At 35.7% G+C, this 16,254-nt stretch overlaps 1 protein-coding gene across 25 annotated transcripts in view; it reads left to right on the forward strand.

Annotated features, from left to right (window-relative positions):
• Positions 1–16,254, forward strand: part of RIMS1 (regulating synaptic membrane exocytosis 1) — a 519,140-nt gene that overhangs the window by 72,171 nt on the left and 430,715 nt on the right. Inside the window, exon 1 of one of the 25 annotated variants that reach the window (XM_033217613.1) lies at positions 14,620–14,700. The exons of the other annotated variants lie outside the window; for them this stretch is intronic. Within the exon in view, the coding sequence (XP_033073504.1) occupies positions 14,636–14,700 (65 nt within the window). The 5' untranslated portion in view covers positions 14,620–14,635. Of the gene's footprint in view, positions 1–14,619; positions 14,701–16,254 lie in introns of those variants that run through there. 25 annotated transcript variants of the gene reach the window in all.

Below are 16,254 nucleotides of genomic sequence, written 5' to 3' on the forward strand. Positions count from 1 at the left end.
TAAACCTATTTCTTAGCTTTAACTATATTTACATTTATCCTTCTGATTCCAACATGGTATAAAGAAGTAAATTATTTTCTTTGAAAAAGTGTATTAATTATTTGACTTCCATAGTTGTTTATTAGAATGATTGCTTTCCAAAGCACATTAAATTATATTCTACTGGTATGAAGGATGACATATCCTTAAATTAGTAGAATTTTGACTTTTTCGAGTCTATTAGTAATTTTTTTCTTTTATTTTTTACTTTTTTATTGAAATATAACTTATAAAATAAAATGCACAGGTCTGAAGTGCCTAGTCTGATTAGTGTTCACATTTGTATGAACTGTGTTACCACAATCCAAACCAAGCTATAAAATATCACAATACCACCCCTCAGTGTGCACAGACACACACACACACACGCATGCACACACACCTAGAGGCAACCACTTTCTGATTCTTGTCATCATTGATTACTTTTTGCCTATTCTTAGACTTTATAAAAATTGAATTATATAGTAAGAACTCTTGTGTCTGGCTTCTTTGCTCTAAAAGTATTTGAAATACATCCATATCATTGCATATGTTAAAATATATTTTATTCCATGAATATGCCATTTTTTTTTCAGTTAGTTATTCTATTGATGGACACCTGGATTATCACTAATTTTAAGCTATTATGAATAAGACTGCTATGGACATTCTATGGACTTTTTTGTGTGTGTGTGAGACAGAGTCTCATTGTGTCACCCAGGCTGGAGTGCAGTGGCGTGATCTCAGCTCACTGCAACCTCTGCCTCCCAGGTTCAAGCAATTCTCCTGCCTCAGCCTCCTGAGTAGCTGGGTTTACAGGCACCAGCCACCATGCTTGGCTAACTTGTATTTTTAGTAGAAACGGGGTTTCACCATATTGGCCAGGCTGGTCTTGAACTCCTGACCTCAGGTGATCCTCCCATCTCAGCCTCCCAAAGTGCTGGGATTACAGGCATGAGCCACCATGCTCAACCTATGAACATTCTGGTACAAATCATTTTGTAGACCTATATTTTTATTTCTCTTGGGTAAATATTGAGAAATCAATTCCTAAGTCATAAGATAGGTTGCTTTTATAGTAATTCTTTATGTATTCTGGATTCAAGTCCTATCTATATACATATATGTAATGTACATATATATGTACATAGGTACCTAATTATAAATAATTTATATTTAAGATATGTAATGCAAATATTTCCTCTGTGTCTAGGAGTGCATATTTATAATTTTAATAGTGTCTTTTGGGGAAAATTATTAGGATTCTGGTAAAGTTTAGTATTTAAATTTTTACTGTTAAGAAAAGATCAGTAATTCTTAAGTACTTTGTGTCAAAACCCAAATATTACTTCTAAAGTAAGGGGGTTATTTTGAGTTACATAGCAGCAAACTATGGGTGATTTGAATTGATAAAGACAGTGTCACATTTACTGTTTCTTGCCAATGTTTTAATTGGCTAATTTACTACTGTAAGAGGAAAAGGGAGAAAAGTTTTTCAATAAGGTAATTATGTAGTTTTAGAGACAATGTCTCACACAATTTCTCTATAGGTAAAAGAAGATATAGTTATTTGCCTAAAAAATACATATATGAAATGTATGTATAAACAGTAAAAATGTTTAATTTGTAATATTTCCACTCTACTGTTAGCATGATATATGTAGTCTTCTTACTGCAAGGATTAAATTTTCCCACATATCTAATTTAGGAAATACAGAAGTACTTTAGGATTTTAAGATTGTTGTATTGTTAGATTTTAATCCTTCTCTTTCTTTCTGTCTTTCTTTCCACAATTCTATTTTTCTTCTCTCGACAGGATTTCACATAAGGCATTAATATAATATAAATTGAAACTTACAGCCAAGAAAAAATTGATATTATAAACATGTTTGCTATGTAAACAGAGTTATTATAGTAAACTTTAAGTTTTGCTCTGAGCTTCCTTTGATCCCCAACCAAAACAAATCATGATAAACATTTGCAATCTAAGAAGAATATCATTTTTCTTGGTGTTAGATTTTGAAAAATAATAATGTGGAGTTTATTAGAATGGAATCAAATTGATGTAATAGTCAGCGACTTCACCACTATTTTACAGTAAAGACAGAAACCGACTTCATGCAGCTATTTCTTGTATCGACCTCTCATAAAAGATGAAGGCATAACATTAAAATGCAGTTCAGGGAAAGCTCTTTTATGATGGACTATGATAATGTGGTCCAAGTTATGGAGTCCTCTTGTGGTTTAGCTTCCTCTAAGGAAAGGACTCATTTCATCTAGTTGAGTGAATGAATGGCTCATTCTTCAACAGCAGTTCCCAAACACCTGCCTGAACACACTAGAGTCACCCAGGAGAGCTAATAATATGAAAATTTCTGAGCCCAAATCCCACCTCTGTAGGTCCAAGCTGGGACCCAAAGAAGTCTTCCCTTTAAAAGCTTCTTTAGATATTTCTGATGGATAGCCAGGTTTGGAAGCCATTCATAGATAATTTTCCCTGAATTTCATTTCTGTCAGTTGGTCTTTTCATATGGCCTGGTTATTAGAGAGGGTTGTAAAATCTGCGTTTGTATCGGACCTGGAGTAAAAATATTGCACAACAAAGGGAGTCAACTTTTAAGAAAGTTATTAACCAAAAACTTCTCTAGAGTAGTTAGGTCTCTGGAATATATGCTTAGTGAGAGATAGTTGATGGACTGGTGAAAAACAGAAGTGAAGAGAGGATAAAGGGGAAACAGGACCACTAAATTTAAATATATGCAGAGATGTTCTTTTAGAAAAGCAACAAACTTACTCTATGCAGCTTTTCAAGAGCAAAGTTATAGGAGTGATGTATGAAAGTTACATAAAGGCAGATTTCAGTAAGCATTTTAAAAATAATATTCCAATAGTAAGGAATTTTTAACATTAGAGTTAGATATGCCAAGGCTGATGAATTCTCTGTAGTTTTAGGTTTGCCTACAGTAGAAGCATGAATGCTAATGAACAAGTTAATGGCTTTGACAAAAGTGGTGACAGATTTCAGTCTTAGAGTTTGAAACACTCTGATGTTTTTCTATATACATGAATCTATAAATAAGTACATGCAAAGTAAATGCCAGGGTTAATTAGAACTCTGGAAGTGACACTGAAGAGCAAGGTGAATATTAGTTATACGTGATAATATAATTAAAATTATTTTACAACCCTCAAGAACACTAAATGACGCGACAGTGTATATATATATTAAAAGTATAATAAACTAAAATTTTATTATATAAAATAAATATATTTTATATTTAACATTTTAGGGTAAAAAGAGTCAGCCTTTATTATATTATTAATTCAAGATTCCTATGCTTGATCTTGTTATTTTTATCTATATTTGGATATAATTACATTTTAATTAAAAATTAATTTAAGCAACTTCAAGGAAATAAAATGGTTTAGTAATAAAGTAAGAGCTCAGCTTGTGAATCTGATGCTGTGGCAACTTACACAGGGCAGAGCTGTGTAAAGGCTTTATCAAGATGTTGTTATTTAACCTGCTTACCACATAGAGTTGCTGTGAGGAACAAATGAGTTAATGCATACAAAGAGCTTAAACAAGTCCCTATCATAAGTGCTCAATAAATGTAAGTTATTATTATTGCTACTCTTGATGAATAGAATGACTTGTTTTTGGTTGGTGATCATAACATTTGTCATGGTACGTGGCACAGAGCAGGTTTCCTGTATTAGTTCATTGATTACATTCAATCACTATGTAAAGATTCAATGTCGTAATCATCAGGGTTTCCCAGTGAAGCTGTGGAGCACACTAGCATTTCATGTATTTCCAATGTAGACATTTCTTGAATGTTTTCCCAGTAGTTGGACTGTTGCTATTAAACAAATTCTCTTATGCTTATATAAGAACGCATGTTTCCTGAAGAAGTTGGTGGTGGATAAATGAGAGTACATAGCCTGAACTTATTTCTAGAGTTCATTAGATTTGAGTTTTGAAAGGACTAAAAATTAAAGGAACGGGAGAAGGGGTCAGGTAATTTGAGCTAAAAAAAGTAGAATATGGAAGGGAGATCAAAGTGACAAAATGATGTAAAAATGTGACGTAGATTTATCTGACTTAGGTAATAAACTATATTAGGAATTATGAATTTTTGGTAGATACAGATTTACTACATGACAGGTAATGGGAGGTGAAGTCTTGAAATGACAATTCAGAAATAATTAGCTCAGGTGAGGCCACAAAAATGACAGCCCTATCAGGTCAAGGAGGAAAGCAGATGTCTTGGAGCATGTTCACCTTTGTCAGTGAGGAGTAAGAAATCCTATTTGCTAGATTAACTTTTCAAATGCCGTACTATTCATCCATATTTTCCTAAATGTTTGCTCATATGTCCATCAGTTTGGATGAAGGGGATGAAAAAGTTATTTACAAGATTTATTTGCTTTTCTCACTCTACATGCAAAAGACAGAGAAAGAAGCAATCATATTCCAGTATTAAAGTTGCCATGTAAGTGTCAAATTGATTTGGTTTCCTTTTTTTTTTTTTGGTCATATTTTAGGAAAAAGAGGCCCATGACCTCTTGACAAAATAAAGTAATATTCATTCACAATGGAAAATGAAAGGTGTATATTTCTCATATGGCACTTAAATATTTTTCCAAAAGTAAAAGCCCATGTAATAACACATTTTCATATCTAATTAGCTCCAGTTTTCTCTAACTTTGTAGGCAGGTGAATCAGTTGAAAAAATAGTTACAATTAATTGAAAGTAGTGCCTGAAATGGTTCATTAATACTTTTCCAAGTTTCATTTTCCCATTTTATTTTAGCTATTTAAAATCCACTTAAATCCCACCAAGGAAGAACCATTGTGGGACCTCTCAGTAGATATGTATTTAGCTATTGGGCTCCCAGATGAGGGAGGAAAATTAATGCTTTGTGGAGAAAAGACATACTTAGATACATAGAAGTACCTAAAAAACATTATTCAAAGAGCTGTGGTTTTGTGATACAAATAGAAAACAGAAAACTCTTAGTTGTAAAATAGCTCTGGCAATTATCCTTACAAATGGCATCAATTTCTCCCTCTGCTACCAAATTTCATTTTTTTATCCTGAACATTTAAAGTGTGGACAACCATTATCTGATAACTCTTACTCTTTTACAACATTGCAGTAGGCAAGGGGATGTGAATTAAAGACTAATGCTTACAACTTGAAATATTCTATGGTAATTTTGTGGCTCCTGCTACAGCTTGAGTGACAATGAAATAATTTATTTGCTCAACACAAAATACTTCACAGATATCAGGTAATTTTGAAATGATGAACTGTGCTTCTAAGAAGAAACTATGGTATTTCACAAATAAATTTTGTAATTTGGGTGGCATTACCCTTTTTTTAACTCACAAAGCACGAGTGATAATATATGATATGTGACTATGTGACATGACCAAAAGCATGTGGGATTCGGAGCATGGTTCCAGGCCCACTTTAGGCGCCAGAAATCTTAGCTGGTGTTATTAACTGTTGTTTTCCTGTCTTCTTGTTATTTGCTTTTCATATCTAAATAGGTTTACATTTCTTGACATTCATCTTGTTTTGCTGAAGTGATTTTTCAAGTTAATTAAGACCATTTTTAGTTATTTGCCTGTCTTTGAGAAAGTTAATATACCTGTTTAAGTTGATCTTATTGCCTACTGAACAGTCTCTCACCCTCTCTCAATGAAGTTAGTGATTGTTTCTTACGATGGAGAGACTACACACAGCCTGGCTTGGGACAAAGCCAGCAGGTGAGACTAGTGGTTTTCAATTGGGCTATAAGACGTAAATTAGCTGTGAGGGATGTTGGAATTCTTTACTAGTAGAAATGGAAATACTAAAAGCTATGGACAATTTCATCTTTAAGATAACCTATGTTAGTTCCAAGATTATTCCTGTAATACTGTCATTCTCACTTTTTGATCAATATGTTTTCTTTAGTGGAAAGGAAAATGACTGGGACTTTTGTTTATACAACTGAAGCCCATGATGATGTTTCACACAGAAGCACCTTCTGTCATGGGTCATGGAACAAAACAGGCTGAATCTATGGATCCAGATTATGTTTCCCACCTTGCTGGAGATATTAGACGTCCTTGTAGTTTTTCTCATGTCCTCTCTAATTACTGCAGATTGTCATTCCCAAATTAGTTTTCTTTTTTTAAAAAAACTCACTCTAAATCTAAAAGACTAACCCTTCTAAGCAGGCTTCAGATGTGTTTACCTAAATATTCAAGTAGACATGGGTTAGTGAGAAAGAAAAAAAGAGAGTTAGCTAGAGTTAGAAGCCTGGCAGAGTCTGCCCCACCCAGGCCTGCCCAACAGTGCTTCTGGTAGAGAAGCTGAGTACTCAAGAAAAAATGAAAAAAAAATTTTTTTTTTACATCCAACAAGCCAAAGAGGAAATTGCCAATTTCTTTCTGCAGAAGACATAGTGACCCCACTAAATAGTGAAAACATAACTATTAGTGAATGATAGGTGGGAAGAGAGAGTCCTCTCAGATGTCTCCCCTCTTCCCCACCTCTAGTACAGGTACAGGTGGGAAAGAAGTATCCAGCCAAAGTTTCTGCCTCTAGGAACTGAGTTGGAAATACATGAAGGGATAGAGAAATAATTTTCATTCTCTAAACCTTTCCAAAATGAATCTAATGCAGCATTGTCCTGCATGGATCTTTCTGGGAGAAAATGGAGATGGCCATTATGGTCAAATGAAAGGTGACATTTTGAGAAATAATTTCCTATGTGTTTATTTCATGTAATCCCTGTTTACCTCCTCAGCAACTTTGTTTCCTCACTAAACTCTTCTCTTCTTCTCTCCCTCTTCCCCTTCCTTACCCTACCACTTGCTTCCACTTCCCCTTCTCTCTTCTCTTTCTGTATCTTTAACTTCTCCCTTTCCCATGGGTAATTACTTACCTAGAATTATACCCGTAAGTAAAAAAAGACCATCTTCCCTTCATTATACCCTCTTTTCTCAGTTTGGCTTTCATCTGTGCTTGTAGCAATTATCTTCATTCTCTCTTTATTTTCACATCAACCTACTTCTCAGCCCACTGCAGTTCCACTTGAGCTTCACCTCGTTCTCCTTCTGGAGAGTTCAAAGCATGATTTCAGACCTCATCTTATTTGATACCTACTTCTGATACACTGACTATTGCTTCCACTTCTGGAAATTCCTTACTTCTCGGTGGATAGGTTTTGTTTTGTTCTGTTATCATATGGAATGAACAGGTTTTCCTTTGCAGGTTTAGTGGCAGGAAATTTCTGGCATTCTAAGTTTTTCTAAAGTTATGTTGGATTTGCAGGCAGCACATGGTTTTTGGAGAAAGAATACAGGTTAGTAAGTAGAAAAAAAAACAAATAGGAGAATGAATATGTAGGTAATTGGTAGCAGATATAAATCCATAAGTAAGTAAAGTAAGTATAACATTTTAAGAATTGCTGGATGGAGAAATAAACTGAGTGTGTTAACAGAAAATAATAGCTTGAGTAAAAAGAGGTTAATGGGACATGTTGCCAAAATATTGGAAACAATATGAGAAACTTATAGAATCAAGCCAGTTTGTATTCTGGAGATCTAAAGGATGATAACGGGTGGATTTCAATGATTAAGAAGACCAGAGACTTGACTTCTTACCTATTATTTTCTTTTCTTATCAGTCTTTGAAAAATTTGATTTCCAAAACTTAAAATCTCCCATTAATCTCTGTAGTGAATCTTTAGTTTGTTATCACCTTTATTTTAGAATCCTAGCCTTTTCATATTGTTTTGTGAATAATTTCCTGGTCTCTTCAGGGGAAGGTCAACATTTCTCATCACTAACTGTGAAAAATGGCCAGCTGGTTTCTCTTGTCTTATAATTAGGAACCTACTTCACCTATCTGCTATACCTTTTGAAAGTAAAAACTACTCATAAACTCCTGAATCTTCCCTGAGTGCACCCTGGTGGTGTAACAGGACCTGATGGTTTGCGATTAGTATATCTAGCTTTTTGAAATGTCAACATTCACTTTTCCCTTCTGGTGTAGAATTTTCACTGTTCCATTTTCATCTTATGGGTAACAGTCATCGTGCTCATTTGTTCACTGATAATTGACATGAATATACAAATTTCTATATAAAATGAGTTTTAAAATAATATTCTTCAGCTTTTCCTCTTTTAGGATTTGTGAATGGAAATGAGGTCACTTTTAAAGACCTTCTTTAAAATATATATTTGAAGATTTTTCATCAATTGCGTTCTACTTGTCTTGCAAATGAATCTTTTGTCTTTTCACCTTTCTTTTTTTTTTTTTTATTATAGAAACCCTTTCTCTATGTACCAGATAATTTGTCTTGAATTTCACATTTTGCAGTATTCCAGTTTTGCCATTGATCTTAAGGTCACTTTACCCTTCTAGTTTAGCCAGCTCAATATTCTGATGTCACCATTGTTCTGCTGTTATGTAATATTTCATGAATATGATCTGGTAATACTAGAATATTGTTTAAAGGACACTGAATCATGTAGGATGATTTGAATACTTTCAGAAATATACCTATATCAGGAAATCAATGATATCGAAACATGTCTGAGGATGCTGGACTCTGTAACTTCATAGTTGATGTTTATCAGTTTCCATTCATCTTTTAAGTATTAAAGACAGATGGCTGCCTGGAATGGTGGAAAGCATGTTAGTTTTAATACCAAACCAACCTTGATTAAAAGCCTGACTTCTTACGGTATCAACATTTGCCATTTATCATTGGAAAAATAATTTAATCTCGTAGATGCGTAGTTTCTTCATCAGCCAAGTAGGAGAATCATATCCCCCGGCAGGGTGGTATGAAGAATACGTGAGATATGCTGTGGGTATTTTGGTACATGATAGGTATCAACTAAATGGAAGTTCTTCTTATTTTCCTACCCTCTTCAGAAAAAATCAGAAAAAAAGGATGAATTTTCTCTCTTTACTATTAAGAAATTTCCCCATATATAATTACTTTAGTGTTTTATTTGATAAAATATTGGTACACCAGATGTTAAATAGTATTTCACTGGTTCAAAGCAGTAATTGTATATTAAAGAGTCCTTTCCACTACATAAGTCATATTCTATGAAATACTCTTTTTCTTGTTCAGAAAGAGAGTGAACCATACTCAAACCATATGAACACAAATTTAGTGAAGTTAGTCAAATCATAAAACTTGTTGGTCATTTATATTTTATAAATATTGTATAGAAACTTGCTATGACAAAAACTATTACCTAGACTCTGTTTTAAATCACTGTATTTTACCATATTAAATTAGTTACTCAAGATTGAAATCCATAGATTTTCATTCTTTGTATCTTCTTTATTCATTGTACAAATACGTGATGAGTTGCTATCACATGTAAGACACTGTTCTAGGCTCTTGGTATATGTCAATGATCCAAACAGAAAAAGATCTCTGATCTTGAGAAGTTCATATTTCAGCAGTAGGAGACAGTACATCTCAGAAAGTAGTAGAGCAACGTGAAGCGTGCATGGAAATACCTGGATGTGGTGAGGGGAGCAGATTGTAGTAGTAAGTAGAATAATTAGAGTAGGAACCATCAAAAACTTGACAATTGAGCAAAGACTTTAAAGAAGTGAGGGGTTTAGTCATACCAGTATTGGGAAGAGCTATCCAGACAGAAGGAAAGGTTGGTGCAGAAATCTCAAGGCAGGAAAGGTAGATGCAGGGAGTAGTGCTGGGAGTTCTGATGCTATGCTAAGGACTCAGGCACTTCCTTGTGAGTAAAATAGGGAACTATTGGGTAAAGGTGGCAGTACCTAATTTATATTTCAAAAGAATCACTTTGGCTGTTGTGTTGAGAATAGACTCCAGGAGGAGAACAATAGTAAATGCTGGGTGACCAGTTAAAAATCTATGATGAGAATTCAAATGAAAGACAATATTGGCTCAGGACAGGGTGACAATAGTGGAGGGGCTGATAAGTGGTCAATTTCTGCACAAATTTAGAAAATACATCCAGTCTGGTAGATAGGACACAGGATGTGAGCGAAAACAAAAAATCTAGTCTAAAGTTTTTCACCTAAACAGCTGGAGAAACGTAGTTATGATCAGCCAAGGTGGAGATGGCTGCCGGAGGATCAAGTTTGGGGGAAAAAAAGATGAAAAGTTCTATTTTGGAAATGCTGATTTTGAGAGGTCTATTAAATACCCAAGTACAAATGTCAGGAGGCAGTTAGATGTCTGACTGGAGCTAAGAAAAGAGAATCAGGCAGGAAATAGGAATTTTGCATGGATTTGGGGTACTTTATGGTTAATGTCATGTTGATGAATGGCATGAAGCACTGAATGGGGAGTGTAGAAGGAAAGGTGGCCAGCTACAGAGTCCCTGAAGTCTCTTCTTGTCTGTTTCTAGGTACTTTTAATCAGTGATCAGCAAATCAGAAAATTGTATATTTGAAAAACATTTCATTTTGTCAATCTTACATTATCTTAACTGCTCCTAAGGTCTCTTAGGACCAATGTGGACTACTACAATAACACTTGGGAAGTAGACACAAACACATGTATTTCCCCAACACTGTTTGGAGATAATTGTCTCCATTTATTATAGGAAAATTCAAAAACCATAACATTGAGAACAGAAATGTAAACGTGCTATAGTCTACTATTGGGCCGCTTCCTGCACAGTAACTAGTTTCCTGACATTAGTCATGAAAGAGAAAACCATTTAAAGTTCAAATTCAGATAAAGTTTAACATAAAATAGTGGTGTTTTTTTGGGAGGGAGGGTAGAGGGTAGTGATTGCAGGCACCAAAATGGAAAGTCAAAAGAGAGAAGGTAATTATGTAAATTGTGTTTCTTGAAGGCATTTAGAATTTTTAATTCACATACTCTAAGTATCTGAAAGCACATTTAGTTCCTGTTTGGAGAGATGAAAGCCTTGCCATAGCTTCATCTGCAGGCTTGTGGCAATGTTAGTCTCTCCCGTGTGTACGTGCACTGAAGAGTGGAAGTGGCTGAGTGGGCAGTTGGCAACCATTCATCGCATTGATTGCAGCCATTCATAAAACCCAGCAGCGCTGAGGGTGGAGTCAGGAGGAGCATTCCCCTGAGGCGGTTGCAGAATGTCTTATTTGCATAAATCTTCAGTGATGCTTCAGTGATGAGGAAATGCTCACATTCAGTTAGAAGACTGTGGAAGAGCCCCAATCTGATAAAACTGAGTCATTAAAGACTTTGCAAAGAATAAGAGGTCAAACCCTTTGAATTCCTAGTCCCTCCATCCGTGGTAATTCTGGGAAGTCAGCGTTGTGGCAGCGTTTGTGGTCTCCTTATGTCTGGCTGAAGGAGTGAATTACACACGGAGACAAACACCTTAAAAGCTGCAACATACTGAAATATCATTGTTGTGTTTCTTAAAGTATGGGGGGTTTATATTATTATACCGAGTCTAATGCATAGGAGATAGTGGAAATTGCTGAGGTTACACAGTTTCCATATGTTACAACTGTCAAAACTGTTAAGGTTTTATCCCTCCAAACTGGTGCAATTTAATTATAATTTTAAAGAAATGGTAATCTACACAAGCAAAAATCTTGTGAGTATACTTCTGATGTGTCTTACTCTGAGTGTAGGGTACTTTCTTCCTTTTCTTTCTTATATCTAGAAAAAATTTCAGCTAAATAAAAGTCAAATTAGAAAATGCAGGAATATCTATTGCTATGATTTAGAAGCCCCCGAAATTGGGTAAATAATTAGCAACCTGAAACAATTAGTTTCCTCCCTTTAAAACACAGATTCAGTAGCTAGCTGCTTTGCTCTAGTCTTGAATATTTGTCCTGTGGCCAGGATATATCCTATTATGGAAAATGTGTTGTTTTCCTGTTTTATTCAAATTAATTCTAAATATGTTGCTTTTGAATACTAATGTGTTTATTTTTATTATTCAATAAAACTTTAAAGTTCAAAACATTGAATGAAATTTTTATCAGAAAGATTCTATAACATACATAGACAGAAACAGTATATCAACTTGTAATTTTAAACCAAAACCACTGGGACTTGAAATTAGACAAGAATTTTCTTACAAAGATAGGGCCCTTTTTAAATTGTTATTTTATTTTATTTTATTTTTTTGTTTGAGATGGAGTCTCGCTGTGTAGCCCAGGCTGGAGTGCAGTGGCACAATCTCAGCTCATTGCAACCTCTGCCTCCCGGGTTCAAGCAGTTCTCCTGCCGCTGCCTTCTGAGTAGCTGGGACTGCAGGCATGCACCACACACCCAGCTAAATTTTGTATTTTTTTAGTAAAGATGGGGTTTCACCATGTTGGCCAGCCTGGTCTCAAACTCCTGACCTCAACTGATCCACTGGCCTTAGCCTTCCAAAGTGATGTATTACAGGCGTGAGCCACCATGCCCAGCAGGTAGGGCCTTTTAGTCAGAAAAAAAAAAAAAAAGTTTGCTTACAAACCTACCTTTAATGTTGCTTAATACCTTATATTTGTTAGAAAATAGTTACTTCAGCACATATTTTAAAAAAACTATTAAGTAGTAGATTTGTTTTCTTTGAGAGCTTTGTCTGAATACCTATGACTTGAGGGGAAAAAAATAGATGAATTAAGATTTCTCATAGATTTAATTCTTTAGCATTTTTCCAAGTTGGTGATATTTCAGATATTTTCACAAATCAGTGCGTGTAGATTAAAAACGCTGCGGCCGGGCGCGGTGACTCCCGCCTGTAATCCCAGCACTTTGGGAGGCCGAGGCGGGTGGATCACGAGGTTAGGAGACCGAGACATCCTGGCTAGCACAGTGAAACATCGTCTCTACTAAAAATACAAAAAATTAACCAGGCCTGGTGGTGGGCGCCTGTAGTCTCAGCTACTGAGGAGGCTGAGGCAGGAGAATGACCCGGAACCCGGGAGGCGGAGTTTGCAGTGAGTGGAGATCATGCCACTGCACTCCAGCGCCTAGGCAACAGAGTGAGACTCCGTCTCAAAAAAAAAAAAAAAAAAAAAAAAAAAAAGCATATGTGAGAATTGCTAAAGATTTTCGAATGCTATAAAGTTTAACTTGCTGGACTTTTTAGCTTGTGTAAGTTTGATTAAAATTTCAGAGCTCAGAAATCCTAGGACATTACACTTCCCTAGCAACTGCCTTCCTGAATGTTTTAAAGGCTGATGCATGATTGGCCTTCTTTCACGACACTGGGGAAAGAACACAAGGCTTTGTGGTTCCTGTGGATGTCGTTGACTCACATCTCTTGACCAATTCATTAAAAGTTTAGCATCAACTCTTGATGAACACCACTTTTTAAAATTTTTATCCCAAAGGGAAGGTGTGTTGAGGCTTTGAAATGGCACCGTTTTCTTTTCTTGTCACGTTACATATTGATTTGGAAGTCTTACTGACCTTGTTTGGAATGAGCAGTGTGTGTGTGCACGTTTCTGTGCGTTGTGTCCATGTTTTCCTGTATCATTTCTTTCAGAAGTGGAGAAATTTGCCATGCAGCTTTAAGCTCTGGGAAAAGAGTTTATCTACCACTGCTTCACCAGCGATCCACTTCTGGAATAACATGACTGGCCTTAAATATGAGCAGGGTAGTCAAATCTCCAAGAAGCCTCCATGAAAGCTCTTAAGAACCAGATTCATATTTGAAGCCTTCTGGATCCTAAGGGGCATTCCATTTAGCAAAGACTAAGATGTGAGGTCTAAGTTTTATAACCAAGCCTTCTCTATTCAAAGCTATGTTTATTTTAAAGCTTTTGAGGAGAAGGAATATCTGAGCCATCCATGTTCATCCTCAGAGGGAGGTGTTTTCTGATTTCTGCCAATAAATGTCACCAGTGCTCTGTAAGCCCTGTTTACATGAAAGTAGGAATATCTCTTCCTGCTGCCCTTTGGAGCTTTGTTATATTGTCTACCATCTACATTTATTTTGTGATGGATGACTTATGGCACAAAGACATTTAATTACTTTGTTTCACATTTTGGAGTATCCTTTCTTATTTTACACACACATACACACACACACACACACTTTATATATGAACCTTGTCTTTGATCTCTTCCTCCCTCTTAGCATGAGGAAATTTTGAACAAGGGGGATGCCTTGAGGCCTCTCAGATCTTTTTGCACGAACAAAGACCTGTGTGGTGATTCGTGGTATGAAACAAAAGTCCGTATTTTTTAGTAAAATAGCAAAAGCCACAGAATATCCTGCTCAAAATTTAACATATCAACGCAACAGCTGTTCCTATTTTTAAGCTTTCAGACATCTTCATATGGTCACGCCAAAGCTTTCAGTAGCTTTTCTGCTATGGGAAAAGCTGCTGACAATCATGTTATTGATGCTAAAAGGAAAGTCAAATACAGAGGCTAGCACAGATTTTATTTGGGTATAATTGAGCTTTTGGAAGCCTGTGTCAAAGATTTCCAACTCCAAAGGCTTTGCTGGGGCCCCCAGGTTAATATTGAAGGGGCTTGCAAAGACTTTCCCTTAGATTGTTTTTCACTACCGTGTTTAATTTCTAGATATGTTCTACCCTTTTTATAATTAATAGTGCGTTGTGCTGTCTATCATGCGCCCAGGTGTGTTGTCAGGGACATGGCGAAGCCTGCTGCCTGCAAAACACCAAGAAATGCTGAAAACCAGCCCCACCAACCTTCACCGTGAGTATGGCATTGGTTTTATTGACTGAAAATGTCGTCTCTTATGCAGATCATGGTTACAGATTTATTCACATTGCATGTGAGAGTAGATACTGTGGCTGCTCTTGTATATGTAATAAAAAGGCTACTGTTGAATTAGATGCAATTAGCTGAGCTCTGGATTCAATATTTGTGTTAAGTGATGTTTCTAATACCATATTGAAAGGATTAAACTAGTTGGAGGAAAGGGACAGTTTTCTTAGGGCTCTAAAGTGACAGCAGTTCTTTTCTTGTTTGTTTGATTGTTTTAGATTTGGAATGCATATGAGCTGGAACGTAATACCTCAGGGAAGTAGGGAGGCAAGGTACAGACAGGCTGCCAAGTAGGGGCTAGTGTGTTTAAGGGAAATGCATAGATAGTCCATTATCTGACCTTCAAGATATATTATTTAAAGGTAACTGACACTTTTTAAAAGTGCATTGTCAGCTGGGCGCAGTGGCTCATGCCTGTAATCCCAGCACTTTGGGAGGCCAAGGTGGGTGGATCACCTGAGGTGTGGAGTTTGGGACCAGCCTGGCCAACGTGGTGACCCATCTGTACTAAAAACACAAAAATTAGCTGGGCGAGGTGGTGGCCATCTCTAATCTCACCTACTTGGGAGGCTGAGGCAGGAGAATCATCTGAACCTGTGAGGCGGAGATTGCAGTAACCTGAGATCCTGCCATTGCACTCCAGCCTGGGCGACAGAGTGAGACCCTGTCTCAAAACAAAAACAAAAACAAAAACAAAAACCAAAGTGGATTGTCCATCTAGTTTCATTTTTATTATTGAATTCTTAAGTGTAGATCCTAATGATTAGTTAAATGACCAACCAAAAGAGTCTCATTCACATTTGAAACTCAGAGTTGACTGATTTGATTTTTTCTCTACTCCCTGCTTTACCCTTAATTTGGTCATTGAAATGCCTATATTTTGTATATTACATACAGTAACATATCACTTAAAATGATTTGTGTTTTAGGATATGAAATGTGGTAAAATTCAGGAGGTTTAATAGGTGTTATAAGTTTTACCCCAATAAGTATACTTGAATATCATCTTCTACATTTAATCAGTATTCTCCAAGGAATAAAAACAGGTTTGAATTAGCAATAGTAAAAATGATTGATAATTACATATTAAAAAGTACAAACTTAGAAGAAGTACTTTAAATGATGTTGTCATTTTTCTGTTTTCTATAGATATTCTGACTGTATATAAAACCATTTTTGTATGATGAAACTTTTTGGATAATTCATAGAAAACTTACATCCCCAGTTTTCATCTTATATTCTAGGAATTAGAAAACATTTCAGGTATTTTAGAATTGAAGTTCTTTGAGGAATTAACGTTGATTTTAAAATCTCTTTATATTCCACACATCGAGGTTTCATTTTAATTGGTCTCACCTATTCCCAAAGTTCATTTTAAATTAGACATTATTGAATATGAACTAGCATTTGCCATCCTCCAAAAGAAGACATTAGATAATTTTTCTCTTATTTTGTTTTCACTTTCCACAGACTTACAGCTGT

The sequence above is a fragment of the Trachypithecus francoisi genome, unplaced genomic scaffold, assembly GCF_009764315.1.
Source record: "Trachypithecus francoisi isolate TF-2019V2 unplaced genomic scaffold, Tfra_2.0 Lachesis_group10, whole genome shotgun sequence".
Lineage (NCBI taxonomy): Eukaryota > Metazoa > Chordata > Mammalia > Primates > Cercopithecidae > Trachypithecus > Trachypithecus francoisi.